We start from the raw sequence: 18312 nt of genomic DNA on the forward strand, positions 1-18312 counted from the left end.
CATAGAGAAACAATAGCATAGGTAGATATCCCATGGTATAGGGCGTTTTTCGCAACTTTTACTGTTATCTCAAGCTGATAGTCCACGTAGTTCTTTCCTGTGAAGCTTTATGACGCTGGTAGTCTGTCATATTGTGCCGTTCATACACTCTTACCCGGTCAAAACAGTAATAATCGACAGTAATCGGCTTGAGATAACAGTAAAAGTTGCGACATAAACGCCCTATAGCATGGGATATCTACTTACGCTATTGTTTCTCTATGTTATCATCTAGTTATAAATTACAAAATTATTCACTTGTTTATAAATTTTATAAAACTCAATTTTCTATAAAGTTTTCTAAATTCTATAAAGTTGATCTTCACCAATTTTCAAAAATATCTTATTAACCAAATTTCACATTTCCTGCTTACATTGTGAATAAACTCTTTCACATTGAGCTTTTCCCATGCCCAAAATTATAGCTCTCAAATACTCCAGCATGGACTCGGATTTCCCTCTCATTTTTCCACTTATCCAACTTAGACCGAAGCTGGAAAATCAGAGAAAACAGAAAATTACTAGCTACTACAATGAATTCACTGTAAAGTACAGAATAATAATGTTATTGTAAACTTGAAATCAATTATCTTGTTGTTCAAGTGATTTCACCTTACAAAGTTACAAAAGAGTCACTGTAAAAAAGATAATGGGAATCATAATGCAGAATTATATTATAGTCGACTTAAAATACATAATATAATACAATAATAAGTATTCAGAAGTATTCACATAATAATATGATATGTGATATTTTCGAGCTCAAAATTTAAGTGTTTTTATTTTGTGAATTTATAGTTTGTTTCATGTTTTTAAGAAACTTTTATTATTAATCCATCCAAATTTAAAATTGTTTGTTTTATTCTAATTTATATTTTAGATTGTGATTTGGTGTAGAAATTGAATGGACATAACCTATAATATTTGGACAATTTAAAACTAAATTAGGAAATTGATAAGTTTTAGGCAATAGCCTGTTTTTTCTTTTCCGATTCTTGTGTTTTTTTGCTAACCTTATAAATAAATAAATATTGACAGACTGCAGTCCTGTCAATAAATTTGATATATGAGGAAGTGACAAAAATGGAACTGTATTTTTTCAATCATGGAGGAGTTCCATTATCTATTCATATTCAACAAGAGTCTTATCGTGAATATAGAATTTCAAGATTAACGATGATAGTGATTAGGTTCTGAAACGGCACATTTATAAATGAATAAATATATAAACATTTTCTTTATCAATTAATGAGTTTATCTTACAATTGAGTCACAGTAGAAATATATTATTGAAATCATAGTATACTGAATTTTATTCTATTATCGACTCGAAGTTGATTGATGTTCAAGTGAGTAAAATTATTGAGTTCAATTTTCTCATAAGTCTGAATAAAATAAGTTGAGACTCCAGCCTCCAGTCAATCAAATAATATCACTTGGAGGGCTGGAAGCTCAAGAGTGTTCGAATCTGAACTCATTTCACGGAGAATCGGTATTCTTTTCTATATATATAAAAGCGAAATGGCACTCACTCACTCACTCACTCGCATAACTAAAAATCTACCGGACCAAAACGTTCAATTTGGTATGTATGTTCAGTTGGCCCTTTAGAGGCGCACTAAGAAATCTTTTGGCAATATTTCAACTCTAAGGGTTGTTTTTAAGGGTTTAAAGTTCGTCTTTCAGCATGTATATCCTTCTTCTCCCAATCTCTTAATTATAATTGAAATTTCCATATCATATGTTACTATAGAACTATAATCTAGATAGAGTACCTCTTCGAAACAGTTGTTAACTGGCAAATAAATTAATAATTTCGTCAGGTTGGCATTAAGTTGAGTTGACTTTGTTAGGTTGGCACCAAGTTGAAGATTTAAATTCATATATCGCGGAAAAATTGATTGGGCACTGCTACTTCAATCCTGGGAATATTATATTTCTAGCCGTCAGGCTCGCTTCGCTCGCCATATCCGTTTAGCCAGACGTTTAGTCTGGATCCCCGACTGGATCGTCCTAACATATGATAAAAATGCTCAAATGAAAAATGCAGGCGAGCGAAGCGAGCCTGCTGATCTCATTTTTGGACGATCCAGTCGGGGGTCCAGGGGGCGGAGCCCCCTGGCTAGACGGATATGGCGAGCGAAGCAAGCCTGACGGCTAGTGAATTATAGAATTGAAAACACAGTTTTATTCTTGTCACATCCTCATTTATTACATCATTGACAGGACTCCAGTTTCGTGTTGAAGCCAACACATTTTCAGCTGTACTGATGCATGGATGAATCAATAGATAAATTAAAACAAATTATTTGTTGATAAATAAATTGAATAATGGATAGATATATCGGCAGGCAAACTGCAGTCCGGTCAAAATTTAATAAATGTGGATGTGATAAGAATGAAACTGTGTTTTTCAATTATGGAGGAGTTCCATTAGGCTATCTATTCATATTCAACAAGTCTTATCATGAATATAGAATTTCAAGATCAACGATGATAGTGATTAGGTTCAGAAACGACACATTATAATGAATGAATATATGAATAATTTAATGCAATAATACCATACAGAAAAGGCAGCATAAGAAGCTATCCAGCTTCTTGTAAAAAAGTTTTTCAACTGTATTACATTGTTTTGCTATACACTGTTGTTGAAAATAAAATATTATTATTCGATGGTTAGAAGATATCTCTTCTTTATTCAAAAAAATAAATAAACAATCAAATACATTCCAAAAAGTAAATACAATATTGTTTCCTAATTTCTAATATGTGTTCTCTATAGGCTACCCTGTGTGGGGACACTTGAATATATATATAATAAAATATTAATATACAAATTTAAATATATATCATGAAGAGCCGTTCATGTTCCAAATTACAAGCTGATTTTATGATAACTCAAGCTGATCACTGACGACTACTGTCTATTATTAATGTATTGTTGGAGTGAGAGTGTAAAAAGGGCACAGTATGAGAGACTATACCAGCGTCACATAGCTTCACCACAAAGAACTAATAGGAATATCGGCTCGAGTTAACAGTGGAAATTGGATCAAAAACGCCCTATACCATGGCATATCTTCTTATGCTATTTTTTCTTTACTAAATATCGGGGCACCGAGCTTCGCTTGTTATTTTTATTTATTGATAACCAGAACACAATTCTCTAAAACGATCGTGTTTATATTTCACAGCTGGCTATACGTCAGCTTATGAATTTCGGGGATGCGATAATTCGATTTTTCACAGAATTACTCACTCACTTTTTTACTATCCACAGACGACGAAAGTCTCAGCTGTTTCAGCTGATGAGTTATCCTTTTAATGTCGTTCAGCGAGTTTTTCCAAGGATGAGACCTAGTGCAATCGAATTTTTATATCATAAACCTACTATGTTCCAAATTTCGTGATAATCGTTCGAGATCCGTTGAAATTAAATAAATTACCATAAATATAAATAAACAAATATAAAAAATAAATATAATAACCAAATAAAAATATATACAGAAACTGCTCACTCAATATAATAGGATATTTACCTCCAAACAGGCACCCAGACCTGTTGCTGACTCGGCAGTTCTCGAGCAAATTTGTTGCTTTCGCAGAGGGATAGCCTCAAACAGTGTTCCTGGTGTGGGGACCCTTGTTGAGGCTAGCCAAGCATCTATGGATCTCACCACATTGTAGCTTACCTAGGAATGATAAAAATCAAGGTTTCCATAAATATTGAATAGCAGTCTACTATATGGGTGGGTTAGCAAGCATTTATTTTAATCCATATAAAAAGTAAATATATAATGTACCGTAATTTTATTCATCTTATCTAACAGCTTTAACAGAGTGATAAAAGATAATATCTGAAGAGGTGGGAATATTTATTATGACTAGATGATTAATGCTGCAGAATCAAGCCAAATTATTGTTTTCAAGTAAAACAAATAGAGAATAGAATTACAGGAAATATTTGGGACAATGTGTAACCTTATCTAAATTAGAGAGAGGAATAGCACAAGGTTACCTTATTTTTCTCTCTCCCCATCATTTTGATGATGTACTTATTGTGTAAATCAGTAAAGAATAATATCGGGGGACCGAGCTTTGCTCTGGAGTGTTAAAGCATAGAAAATTTGTAACGAAAGATTGAATCTATAGTTTATATTTATTTATTCATTTTCTCTGTCATACAATTTCTTTTACATTCATATGAGGAGGCACAAAAGGCTCATGCCCAAAACTGTTCCTTTTCAAATCTCTACTACAGTCCAAATCAAAATCTAGGTTAAGCTTCTATCACTCATCAAAATAACAATTTATTCACACTTCAAAGAACAAACACATCATCAATTACAAATAGATATACTATGAATTCGATTTAGAATGATATACCATGTTTGCTACAATATTTGTTAATATACTAGGTACTATTCTACACTAACAGCATCAAGCTACTATTTTAAACTTTCTGAAGTAAACATATGTTTTCTAAAAAAAAGAGAAATGAACGCAAATAAGTTTTCCTTGCTGAATATTTTTTCTTATCGTGAAATCAGCTGAATGATCCCATACATGCACTCGTTCACTTAATTCTATTACGGTATCGACAGACGACAAAATTTCCAGCTGTCCTTCAGCAAGTTATCCCAGGGTTGAGACCTAGTGCAATCGAATTTTTTCATCATATAAACCTACTTTGTTCCAAATTTCGTGAGAATCGTTAGAGCCGTTTTCGAGATCCGGTCACATACAGATATACACATATAGACATATAAAAAAATTGCTCGTTTTATAGTATAGGATATAAAAAATAATAATAATAGAGGAAGATTCTATCTGAGACCTCCTCCATTATGGAATGCATTCATAACAATTGACAGCAATTAACAAGTACCTACATCATCATATACAATCTATATATATAAAAGCGAAATGGCACTCACTCACTGATTGACTGACTGACTGACTGACTGACTCACTCACTCACTCACTCACTCACTCACTCGCATAACTAAAAATCTACCGGACCAGAAACGTTCAAATTTGGTAGGTATGTTCAGTTGGCCCTTTAGAGGCGCACTAAGAAATCTTTTGGCAATATTTTAACTCTAAGGGTTGTTTTTAAGGGGTTAAAGTTCGTCTTTTAGCATGTATATTCTTCTTCTCCCAATCCTTAATTATAATTGACATTTCCATATCATATGTTACTATAGAACTATAATCTAGATAGAGTACCTATTCGAAACAGTTGTAAACTGGCAACTAAATTAATAATTTTGTCAGGTTGGCATTAAGTTGAGTTGACTTTGTTAGGTTGGCACCAAGTTGGCGATTTAAATGCATTTATCGCGGAAAAATTGATTGGGCACTGCTACTTCAATCCTGGGAATATTATATTACTAGCAGTCAGGCTCGCTTCGCTCGCCATATCCGTTTAGCCAGCCGTTTAGTCTGGACCCCCGACTGGATTGTCCTAACATATGATAAAAATGCTCAAATGAAAAATGCAGGCGAGTGGAGCGAGCCTGCTTATCCCACCCTTGGACGATCCAGTCGGGGGTCCAGGGGCGGAGCCCCCTGGCTAGACGGATATGGCGAGCGAAGCGAGCCTGACGGCTAGTCATGAATGTAATTATCATTATACTTCTTATGAATATTGCTGATGCTTGCAAATGTCAAATCTCTCACCTGATTGAGGTATTCAGGATTAATAGCTCCTCGTTTGACACGTGTGAATCTTGTCTCTTCACCTCCCTCTCCACCTCCATTCATCATCATTACCACTGTAGGGGGTTGTACCTACCAAAAACAAAAATAGTTCAATTGTGTTTAATTTCATCAAAATTATAAATAAAATAATAACTTAACAATCATCAAGAATCAATAATTTTATTTGCGGTAAAACTTTACAAAAAAATAATAAGCATCGTCAAACAATGAAACAATTTATAATAAAATAATGATACAACCTCTGTTGTAAGTTACATAAATGGAACAATTTCATTACTAGTATAGTAGACTATACATAAAATACCCAACTAAATGAATTTATTCACAAAATATATTGAACGATTGAATTAATTCAAATTGAACGATTTTCATTTCAAATCTAAGAAAAGTTTACTGACATATTTCTAACAATTTAAATCGAATAAGATCTCAAATTTCCGGGGGTAGTGTAGTGTAGAATAGTGTACTCATCATCAATTTACAAATGGATTCATTATCAGTAGAATGGAAGTGTAAATTTTTTGCTTCTTATAATTTATAATAATAATAAATCAATTTATTTGTTCATGAAAAACATACAAATAGAGTTGAGCTTATATGAGATATTCTTGTGCATATTAACATTTCTCAATATCATACAATAACTACATTTTTTAATATACTTATATACTTAAACAAGGAGGAGACAAATTGAAAACAAGTATCATATATATGTATGGTTAATACAACTGGAACAAAACAATCACGAATTGAATAAGGAGCAGTGGTAGTAGTCTATTTAGTAGTGGACACCAATTATTAACCTTATTACCTTACATTATATCACATAGAATAAAAATATCACAGATTGAGTAACATATCACAATTCATTTCTCTTATCTCTAAAGACTTCACAATGTAAAGAAAAACTCTATTTATCTTCTCCTCTGAAAGATTTGACAACAGTACTATAAACCTGTCCTCATTATTAACTATATTTTGGTAAAATTTACCTAAAAATTGAATTCTACAGCATCTGTACATAGGACAGCGCAACATAAAATGCTCCAGAGTTTCCAACTCTCTGTAATTACATATAGGACAATTCTTGGAAGAGTCTATCCATGTTCCTCTATCTCTGAACAAATACATACCCCTATCCGATGCCAGGCGCAACTGAGTTAAGATTCTTGTTCTAGCAAAAAGTGATTTAATGTTAACTTTAGGAGAGCAACTTAACATTAAATCACTTAAATCACTTATAATTTATAATTGACTAGCAGGTCACCCATGACTTGTCAAAATGAAAACTTGATCTACTGGAATCTTAAAGAATTTTTAATAGGCCTAAAACCATCCTCGGTAAATTAAGAATCCATACGCAAAATTTCAAGTGAATCAGTCTAATAGTTCAGACGTGAAGATGCGTCATTCGTGAATTTCCTATCCCACATTTGTATAAGCCAGTTCTCTCCTCTATCATTTTTTTAAAGATTTTTAAAATATCATTCATCATTGGAAATTATGAATGAGTTAGCAATACTCACACTGAAACAAGTCAGGATAAGGTTTAGCACAAACATGCCAAAAGCGAGGAACGCTAGAGCGGTCAATGCCAAATCGAACAAATCTTAAGAGCCAATCCTTTCTCCTCGTCATGTCCGTGACCGTGACCGTGATAATGTCCGTGATCATGGTCCACATGTACGTGATGATCTGGTATGTGACTGTAGCCTGGAATCAATAGATTTTGAAATAATGCGCCTCTCCTTCATTTATTCAACAAATATTCAACTTGGGAAAAGATTGATGCCCAAAACTGATCCCCTTTCATTTACAGTACTGATATGAATGTCCAGAAAAAACTCTCATATCACAAAATAAGACAATGGGATGATAATTGGAATTTATTTTTTATAATCCATATTGGATTAATTTTGTGACATCTTGAATCGACAACACTAGCTCAATACCTATAGTGAGGTCCACGTTATAATGGCAGTGTTTGATTAGCAATGGTATTGCTATCCTTGTCTATCATTCAACAAAGCAGATAGTGCTATCTCTTCTCCCGCTTTCCTCTGTTGCCAGATCGTCTTTTAACATTGTAGAATTAATAATCAATTAACAAAATATTTCATCTTAATTATGAAAATTCATTATAAAATTATTGAATAATATAATTGCCTACTTAATAAAATATAATTGATTATTTCAAACAAGAATGAACAGTTAATATTACATCAATCAACCTGTATTTTGGTAGAGAGTTAGTGGGAAGGATATTTTGAATATTCTTTCCAAAGAATGGACATCGATATGTCCAAAGCTCCGCCAATTTATGTAGATGCATAGCAATATTATCTATAGCTATAATTACCAATTGCTTTTTTATATCATATGTAGTTCAATAATTATTTTCTTAGTCTATATTATGTAAATTCATCTATACTTTTGCTGTATTGTAAGCTATTGTAAATAAGTGTAAAAATCAGTATATATTGTAATCTGAAATTTGAAATTTGAAATTTATTTGCCAAAAAATTCATACATTACAAAAATTTGAAATAGACAAGTCTAACAAAAACACAAATCTACATAAATAAAATGCTCAATCAATCAATCAATCAATCAGCTACCGTCTATAGAAGGCATTGACAAGACTGTAGAACGGCAACGTTGTTCTTCTATCTTTCTCCACTGCCATTATAAAGTGGACCTCACTACAGTCTAATCTAGAAAAATCGCAATATATGAATCATCTCTTGAAATAATAATTGTATGTCATCTTGATTGCTTTAAGAAAATTAAATATATAACAAGAAATGTTTAAGAGGAAGAACCTGGGGTCCGAACCCCTAGAATAATAGCCCCTATTGTTGAAATATATTGTCATAGTTTGAAATGATAGCCTATTGGTAAAGTTTTGCTTATGGCCAAATTTAACAAATTCATATTATCAGGTATTTAAATAGTGATTAGGCCTGATAATTGAAAAATAATCGAAATTCAGTTGTAGCAGACTGAAACAACAGTAGTTTTACTTTCCTTGCCCTATTACCATAGGTAAGGAAGTATTGCTTTCCGAAAAAAATTAAGGTACCCCAATTTCTAAATTTCTAGGTCCCCTGAGTCCAAAAAACTGGTTTTTGGGTATTGGTCTGTATGAGTAATGAGTATGTCTGTATGACAGAGAGGTCTGTATGAGTATGTGCGTCTGTGTACACGATATCTCATCTCCCAATTAAAGGAATGACTTGAAATTTGGAGCTTAAGGTCCTTCCCCTATAAGGATCCGACACGAACAATTTCGATCAAATGCAATTCAAGATGGCGGCTAGAATCGCGAAAATGTTGTCAAAAACAGGGTTTTTCGTGATTTTCTCGGAAACGGCTCCAACGATTTTGATCAAATTCATACCTAAAATAGTCATCGATAAGCTCTATCAACTGCCACAAGTCCCATATCTGTAAAAATTTCAGGAGCTCCGCCCCATCAATGCAGATAGATTCCCAATTATCAGGCTCCAGATACAATTGAAACAAAAAAAATCAAGTGGAGTAGATTGAGCATGAAAATCTCTACAATTAATGTTCAGTAACATTTTCACCTAAAATTGAAAATAAGCTTTAAATTCGAGAAAATGTGATTATTCAACTGCAAATTATTGTTGATTCTATTAAATTCACTATGAAGAGATAGCAGACCTCATGTGTGTCTCCAGCGTTATTACCCTGTCACCAGCTGGCTCAAATCTTTGAATAGTAGACTTGAGATGCGCGGGAACACTAGCGTCAGGTGATCAATTTTCATAACGGCAAGGAAAGTTGTGTGAGTGCGCCACACCAGATTTTTTATTTTTTGGAATCAATATTGGTACGAATTTTGTTTTTTATGATCAGAATGGAGATTTTTGAATCAAATATTGGTACTTTTACCTTTTTCTTTATTTTTTATTTTTTTTTTCAATTTATTAAAAACACACAAAACAAGACAAAACAAAATTACAAAGATTTACTAAACAAATAAAACACAATAAAATGTTACAAATATAAAAACCATGGGCTTAGTGTTTGGGTGTGTTGGAGAAGAGAAAAAAGAGAGGAAGATACCTAGCCAACTATGGTTTCCCATGTAATAGGCAGGCAAAGAAGAGAAGAGAAGTAATGAGGAAAAAAGGAAGGGAGAAATGGGGGGAAGGAAGAAAACAGAGGAATAGGTACCAAAATAAAGGTAAGCGAGTCCACTGAAAAATGAAAAAACTAATGAAAAAAAAAAATAAAAAATGCTGGAGCAGAAATCTCGAGTCATATATCTAAATGGAAGAAGAAATTACTGTATGTCCAGTTTTTTATATCCAGTTTAATTTTTCCGCTGACCTTATTGTCCATGAGAAAGTGATTCGGAATGAGGTTTATTATTTTAGTACCTATGTAAATTAATTGCCTCCTTATACATTCAATATTAGTGTTATAGGTTACATATTTGTTAGCAGTGGCCCTTAGATTATAATAATTAAGAGTAGAGTTTATTGTGAGAGGAAAATCGGATCTATATTTTATTAAGTACTCAATTACGGTTTTTATGTATAATTGACGTATAGTCATGACCTCAAAATCACTAAAAACCATATCCGTTGGATAGAGCCTGGGTTTGTTTAATATAGTTTTAATTATCAGTTTTTGTGCTACAAATAATTCAGCAATATGACAGTTGAAACAGCCTCCCCAAACAACTATGCCATACTGCAGAATTGACTTGACAAGAGCATGATACATCATTTTCAGGTGGTTCTTATTAAGAATTCTGTTAACTTGGTAAAATTTAAAGGATAAATATCTAATTTTTCTACATATGTATTTAATATGAACATCCCATTTAAGGTTTTCATCAATTATAATTCCCAAATACTTAGTATTATTGACTTTTTTAATGGTGGGACAATCACAATTACCCAAGTTTAAATTGCACTGAGAATGGAGTCTCAAATCTTGATTCTCGTTAGGCTGCCCTACTCTATTTGCAGAGAAAGTAATGTAATTAGTTTTTTCAATATTTAAACTTAAGGTATTCTTATCTAACCACTTCTTAATTAAAAGCATATTATTTTAAGATATTGTTATTAGGATCTCTTCTGAGTCTAGAATGCATTTTGTCCCGCGTGATTATTGATCTTATGATGCCTTCAGATATCCAGGGCTTCAGGGGACGAAGTCTGTTAGGTATCACTTTTACCTTCTTGCATTGATTGATGAGACTGGTCAAACGATCGACAAATTTATCCATAATAGTGTCAATGCTTCCATTCACGGTATAGATTTCTCCCCAATCTTCATTCCTTATGCGTTCCAATAGTGCATGATAGTTGGTTCTAGTTAATGTGTTTATCAATACGTTTCTATTATCCTTATTGATAGGGACCTTCACCAAGTTCAGTACAACCGCGTAGTGGTCAGTTATGGTTGTCCTAAATATAACTCCTTTAGTGAACATAGAATGGTTGCCTGAATTTTTATAAAAAATGTGGTCAATGCAAGAATTTGTGTGGTTGTTACTCGGTATCACCATTTATGTAAGACTTATAGCCATTACTATTGAAAATATGCAGATAATCTTGAACAGGAACACTAGTTGAATGTGTATTTATATTCATGTCTCCCGCCACACATACATTTATTCCATTAGGAATTTTACTGATTTCATTACTCAGACTATTAAGAAAATATCAATATTTTGATTACTTGGTGATCTATAAACCCCAATCACCTTCACAATAAAATCATCAATTCTTAAGTCAGCACTAACTACATTGGCATCAGAGATATCGAGTGAAACTTCATTGAATCCTATGCAATCTTTTATGTACATGCATAATCCATCACATTTATTTTGTTTAGTGTACTTATTTATTGCCGTATATCCAGGAATGTTGAAAATGAACGGCATATCTGCAGTCAACCAGGTCTCAGTTAATATTATAATGTGAATATCAGTTTTCAATTCATTGAGGCAGCAAATAAACTGATCGAAATTAGCATTCAAACTACGTATATTCATAGACATAATATTGAAACACTCAGCATCTTTATTTCTGTCCTCGTGAAAGTGATAGTTCAAATAATCGTCGATTACATCTGTTTCATTTTCTGTTTCCAAAATATTAAGAACCTCTTCAGTGTCACTCATAACTTATATCATCAGGTCCACTTCTCCTTTCCTTGTTCCATTCAACAAGCCCCTCACTATCTATGAATTTAAGTTTTTTAATTAGTTTGTCCACAGCATCATCTACCAGACTGGTTGTTAAATACCTGAAAGTTTCAGTGTGTCTAGACAAGGCAACAATCGCATGGGGCATGCTGTTATAGATTTCATTCTCCTTGTACTTAATTCTGATTAGAATAACATTTTTATGAGTTAGCCCTTGTGCTTCGTGGATTGTGTGAAGTGCAACATCCTCTCTCCACTTTATAGTATCACCCACCATAAGTTTTTCTTCTTGGGTGAATGTTAATATCAAAGTGTCGGGTTGTATCAGATGGTATTCCCCATTTCTGTAAGTAGGCAGAATTGAGATAGCTCTTTCATTAAGTGTCGTAATATTTTCATAGACAGTGGAAAGGACAAAACAAACATCGATAGGACATCTACGAGTTACCGTTTGTTTTGTAAAAGGTTCGCAGAATTCTGAAATTTTATGCCATCTTGTGGCATAATTACTTCTCTCAATGTAGGGTATTTGGTTTGCGTCACCAACTACAATTATTTCTGAGGCCCTACTCAAGTTAGCAATAAAACCGATGTAACCCGCATGCATAAGTAGAGCTTCATCAATAAAAACTCTATTGTATGTTTTATTCTGATTATGATTTATTATATATGAGCCAACTGTCCTGTAATCAAGCTTAAGACGATTACAATGTTTTCGACCATACCTTTCAATGACAGTTTCACGGATTGCTTTAATACCTGCCCGTGTTTGAGTGAGTACTAGATCCTTGCCAGGCTCATGATGCGAGACTGTAAGATTTACCACAGCCGGGAACACCGTCACACCACTTTATTTTAGGAAGTTTACACTCATGAAGAGTTATTCTATTTATAGTTTTTATTAATTCGCTATTCAGCATAAGTGTAGTAGGTATTACGTGTGACTAAAACATATCGTTCTTTAGTAGAGAATTTTAAAGTATCCTCTTGAAATTCTACGTAACTTCCACCCTGCTCCAAGCAATATCCCATTCGGTATTTAGAGTTTGTTTTGAATAGGAATCTTTTCAAATTATTATCATAGATGTTCATATTGTTATTCAGGACGCTTATTAGTTCATCACCTGATATTGACATGTTCTATGCGTGATCCTAAGAAGAATATTTTTATATATTTTAGCATTTTCGTTATCAGTGTTTTGAATATAAACATGAGGCAATTTAAACATGAGGGCTTTTTGTCTCTATTAGGGCACTCTTTAACATCATGTCCTGTAGTGGAACAGTGAGCACAGGTGTTTTGTGCTTGAGTGCAATGCTTACTGATATGTCCAATTTTTTGGCACTTGAAGCAACGAGAGACGGCAACATAGTCTCCAACTCGGCACACCCTCCAATCATTGAATTATTGAATAGAGATGATGGAATAGGACTTCTTTACTTCCATTAGGAAATAGTTTACAGTACTTCCATTGAAGTATCTTTATAGGATAGAGAGACTTCGCCTAATTCATGAAATTTTCACAGTAGTGTCAGCTCGTACTTTACAGCGTACTTTACGGTGTAAATTATGTGTATAGCCCACTACTGTTTCAACCCATATTTACTTACAGCTATGACTTATAATTATCAATATAGTTTTGGACTTATTACTAATCGACAAGAGACCTATATAAAACCACTTTCCATGATAATTTAAAATTAGAATGCTATTCATTTAATCACTTACTTACCATGATCAATGAAAAATAATATCATTTTTACACAAAAACTAATTTCTACCATTGAAAAACAATATAATAAATAACTCACCATGTCCACCCCCATAATCCACCCCATGATGCAGCCCGCCGTAATCCGCCCCAGCCAGGGGCGGCAAATTATTCAGTGCCGTCCCTCCGTGATGGAGATGCGTATGTATTGCCGGCACAGGAATATTGGCTCCTCCTCCCGAGGCACCCCAAGGCGGCAAATATTGGTCATAGGCCTGTTTCTGGGACGAACCAGACTGTACAACGGTGTCCTTAGGATAGGAACCAGAGTGTACCGGGTAGTTGGTGTCCTTTGTATCGGAACCAGTCTGTACCGCGAAGCCGGTGATGTCTCCGCTCTCGAATAGCTGTACATTGGATGAGGAACCTGACTGTACCAGGTCTTCTTCTTGTGGACTTGTGGTGTGGTGTTTATAGATGTCTTCGAATATGGAGGATCTGAGAGAAAACCATTCATCTGATTTATTTAAGGAGGGAATAGACGCTCAATATTATCGTACAAATAGTACCTGTACTTGAAAATCAGCCACGCAAATGTAGTAAATATGCCCTATGCCATAGACACTATGTGGTCTCATGTTGAAAGTAGGTAGGCCTACTATATTGTACAATAATATTAAGCATTTACGAGCCTCTATAGGCTTTCATCAATGATATAGTATAGGCCTACTTCGCACCTAGAGCAGAAAATGAGATTTTTCCGGCTCGAAATCGGTTTTCAAGTCCGAGGCCGTAGGCCGAGGACTAGAAAAGATTGAGAGCCGGAAAAACATTTTTGCCCGTGGTGCGAACGCTATTTTTCGCCACACACAAAAATAAACAATATATATGAGAATAGTTGTTTACTAAGCACTTCCGAAAGCAGAAGTGGAAGGTGATAGCTCTAGCAAATCTGAGGTAATCTGAATATCAGGATATTGTCCAAGTATTTTTATTTTTTATTATGATTTGTCTAAATAACCTAAAAGATGATGTTCAATTATGTGGGAGGTTGAGTTATACTTTTTTATTCTTTCAAATGACAATAAGATGATATTATTATGTATGTTTTAATTATTGAACAATGAACACAAATGATGGAAAGTTTTTTGATCAGCTGTTTTTTGATCACCTTTTTTAGTTCCATGTTAGCGGCTGGAAAGGGTACCTTTCCGGCCTAGGCCGGACGTGTTCTGACGTCAGACGAGAGTCGTCTGCAAACAATGTCTTTCAGATCTACGTAGGGACTGGAAAACAGCTGCTTTCTGTGCAGTGTGGCGAAAAAACACAATCATAAAATAACTAGGAATTGGGAATGGAAAAACAGTCTTCTGCCAACATTGAAATGATATCTGTTGATGGATAGCTTGAATTTTAAAAATTCAAGGAAAAATATTAGCCTATTCAATTTTGTAAAAAGTGGAATTCATAAAAGTTGAAAATGGGATTCATTTTTGTTTGTAGTGTTTGTAGAGATATATTCGTGAATTATAATCTAGGAAATAAAGAAAACTTTGCAATAATTTATTGATAGATGGCTTAAATTGTAGCTTGCCTTTCGTTTATGGTGATGAAACGTTTAGAAATGCATCAAGTAAATTTGATGAAAAACTATTGAATAATCTCTAATACTGGAAAATTTAGAAATTAATATTGGACAAATTATGTAATTGAAAAATTTAATTGCTGTTATAATAATCAAAGAGTATGATAGTTCTCTTCAGATAAGGTACTACTGTTGCTGGTGACAATAAGCCCAGTGTTTCCAGTATGATAGTTTAGGCTACTGTGCCATCTTCAATAGACTTCTCAATAAAGACTTTTTGTCATGAAAAAAATTATTCATATAAGTAACTCATATTACATAGAATGAGATGATGCTCTTCTTAGAGTAGAAACAAACCGGTACTGGCGGATGAACGGCAAAAGTAAAATCCAGCAGAGAAGGTATCAGTTGTGAGAGTGTTGAAAATAAGGCATAGGTAACTTATGTATTGCATAATAATTAATTCGTGTCAGAATATTTATCCGGGCAAGATATTTATCTCGGGCCACTCCCGTGTTTCGGATGGACACGTTAAGCCGTCGGTCCCGGCTGCCTAAAAAGCAGTCGTTAGGTCATGTCAGAGGCCCTGAAATTGATCAGTTGCAACCTGAAAACTCTGACACCAGACCTGAGCCAGCCAGGTCACTCGATATTATTATTATTATTATTAATGTGTTAGAACGTAGAGTGAAACGGTGAAGGTGTATAGAAGGAAGCGGATAAATTTAGGTAGGCTTACATGAATTAGGTACTATATTAAAACACTCTCGGATTAGGTACCTTCTCTGATACATTCTACCTTCGCCGCTCCACTATATGTTTTGATCTGAAGAAAACAGCTTTGAATAATAAAATATGTAAAGTTTTTAAGGTTTTCGTCGGAATTTTATCGAAGATGTTGGAGAAGGTACTAAAGTAAAGAAAATTTATAGGTAATATTTCTGGAGTAGGCCTATTCGAAATTAAAATGAGAAGTATAAAAATGAGAAAAACTTTAAAAAAATGTCTAGTTTAGAAGGTCTTCGTCAGGATTTTATTATAGATGCTGCAGAAGTGGTCTTCATACTGTAAAGTAAAGTATATTCATCATGTTTTGGAAGTATTTTAAATTAAATGAAAAGTATAAAAATGAGAGATATCTTACTTAGCAAGCCACTTCTTGTAATTATCTGATCCTTCGTCATCCAGCAACTCATTCTGGTCGATTGGCGAATTTTTTAGCATAATTCGACTTTGTGGGCGATTTGTTTTAGCTGCTATTCCCAATCTGTCAGATTTCACATTACTCTGATCATCAACCTCTGATAGAATTTCGTTGGCCAAATAGTTTCTGCAGAGGTATTTGTTGATCATTGATCTGAAAATTAAAATTCAGACTTGTTACTTACAATATATTGATATTTTGGTATTTTTCTATACAAAGAGTATAAGTGCCGGTTGCACGTACGTCGGTTGAATATTAATCGTGATTAATTCCACGAAAAAGTTTAACCAACTTTTGTGCAACCGGGTCTAAAAGAATTGATGAATTTTGAGCTCCATCACAAACTGAAATAATTATTGTTAATAAAAATAATAGACTGTTTAATAGAGTTCCAGACAGTATTAATTTATTCTCATCAAATGAATTGATGAACTCTACCCTGATGAATTTTATTATCCTTAACTATGCAGGTGATTCATAAAGAATAGAATTTGCCACATCAGATAAATCTTTATTGTTCTTATCACTCTCCATTCCACTTTAGTAATAAATAGTCCCCAAAAATTATTTTCATGTATCATGAAAATACACTGTATAGGCTATTCCATACTGTGTTCATACTGTAGAATCATATACATATGTTGAAATATATACGGCATTGATAAAATATGAATAATTATTAAAACACTTTTTTCTATGCATTTCACACGACATGCAGTCAAATATTGCAGTCATCGCAGCTCGGAATGGATCGAGAAACCATCATTTTTAATATTTAAAATTCATCTTAGAATGCATGCATATGCCTATAATCATGAATACACTTACTAAAAGCAATTAGCCTATCACTTATACTCGATTATAAAGTTGATAATTTGAGGTTTTAAAAACAAAAAATAACATATAGGTACTGATATTGATCATATAGATACAATTTAGTTTATAAAATAGAATTATAGTACATATCCTTTGAAATAATAAAATATCGTAATAGATTAAGAATACAAATATACAACTATAGTTTCAGTGTTCACACCATTTTCAGGTTTTAAAAATAAATTTCAAATAAAATGAAATAAATGAAATTTATTTTCAACTCCTGACGATGGTGTAAACACTGAAACTATAGTTGTTATAATTTGTATTCCTTATTATTACGGTATTTATTAATTTCAAAGGGTAGGTACTATAATTCTATTTTATAAATAGGTACATAAAAGAAAGCTCTAAGAATCACACACTTTTAAAAGATACACACTATAGATTCCTCAACACACAACTGCATCAATTAGAGAGGGTGAACAATAATTATTATAAATACCTAGTTTGAAATTATAACAAAACCACAACTGTATACAACTGGAGCAAAGTATTTTTTCAGATTTACGTTGTTGAAATGGATTGGAAGTTGGGTATACTTGAAAACTCTCTCAAGTTACAGTACGGTATTCTATAGCCTAACTTATTTGTATTCAAATACAAACATTATATTCTAAAAGAACTATACTCTACTGTATATAGGAACAAATATTCAACTAGGACTCAAGAAAATATTTGTCCTCAATAATAAGAGTTTGAAATCTGAAAAACTGAAAACTCACCTATGATAACTCATTGTACTCAACGCTGAATCCACATCTGCGTTTCTGTTGAATGTACCATTATCCACAAGGATACCATCTCCATCCACAAGGATACCATCTCCATCCCAAGGTCAGACTCTAGCACTAGTGTGCTGGGCAGAAAATAAACATTCAAAAAGTCTTCAGCATCCAGCTCAGTTGAGTTGCTTGGGGTGCTTCCAAGTTTTTCAGTAATAAACTTAGAATAAGTATTTGAAGAATTGAGATGCCAT

At 33.4% G+C, this 18312-nt stretch overlaps 1 protein-coding gene across 1 annotated transcript; it reads right to left on the bottom strand.

Moving 5' to 3' along the window:
• Nucleotides 1-371: 371 nt before the first annotated feature.
• Nucleotides 372-18105, bottom strand: LOC120353951. Its single transcript, XM_039439509.1, has 7 exons — nt 18059-18105; nt 16398-16610; nt 13769-14166; nt 7293-7345; nt 5725-5835; nt 3582-3694; nt 372-532 (listed from the first exon to the last, which is right to left on the bottom strand). Exons 1-7 carry the CDS (start codon nt 18070-18072, stop codon nt 397-399), a joined length of 1038 nt encoding a protein of 345 aa, XP_039295443.1. The 5' UTR covers nt 18073-18105; the 3' UTR covers nt 372-396.
• Between the last annotated feature and the right edge of the window lie 207 nt (nt 18106-18312).

This window comes from Nilaparvata lugens, chromosome 13 (genome assembly GCF_014356525.2).
Source record: "Nilaparvata lugens isolate BPH chromosome 13, ASM1435652v1, whole genome shotgun sequence".
Lineage (NCBI taxonomy): Eukaryota > Metazoa > Arthropoda > Insecta > Hemiptera > Delphacidae > Nilaparvata > Nilaparvata lugens.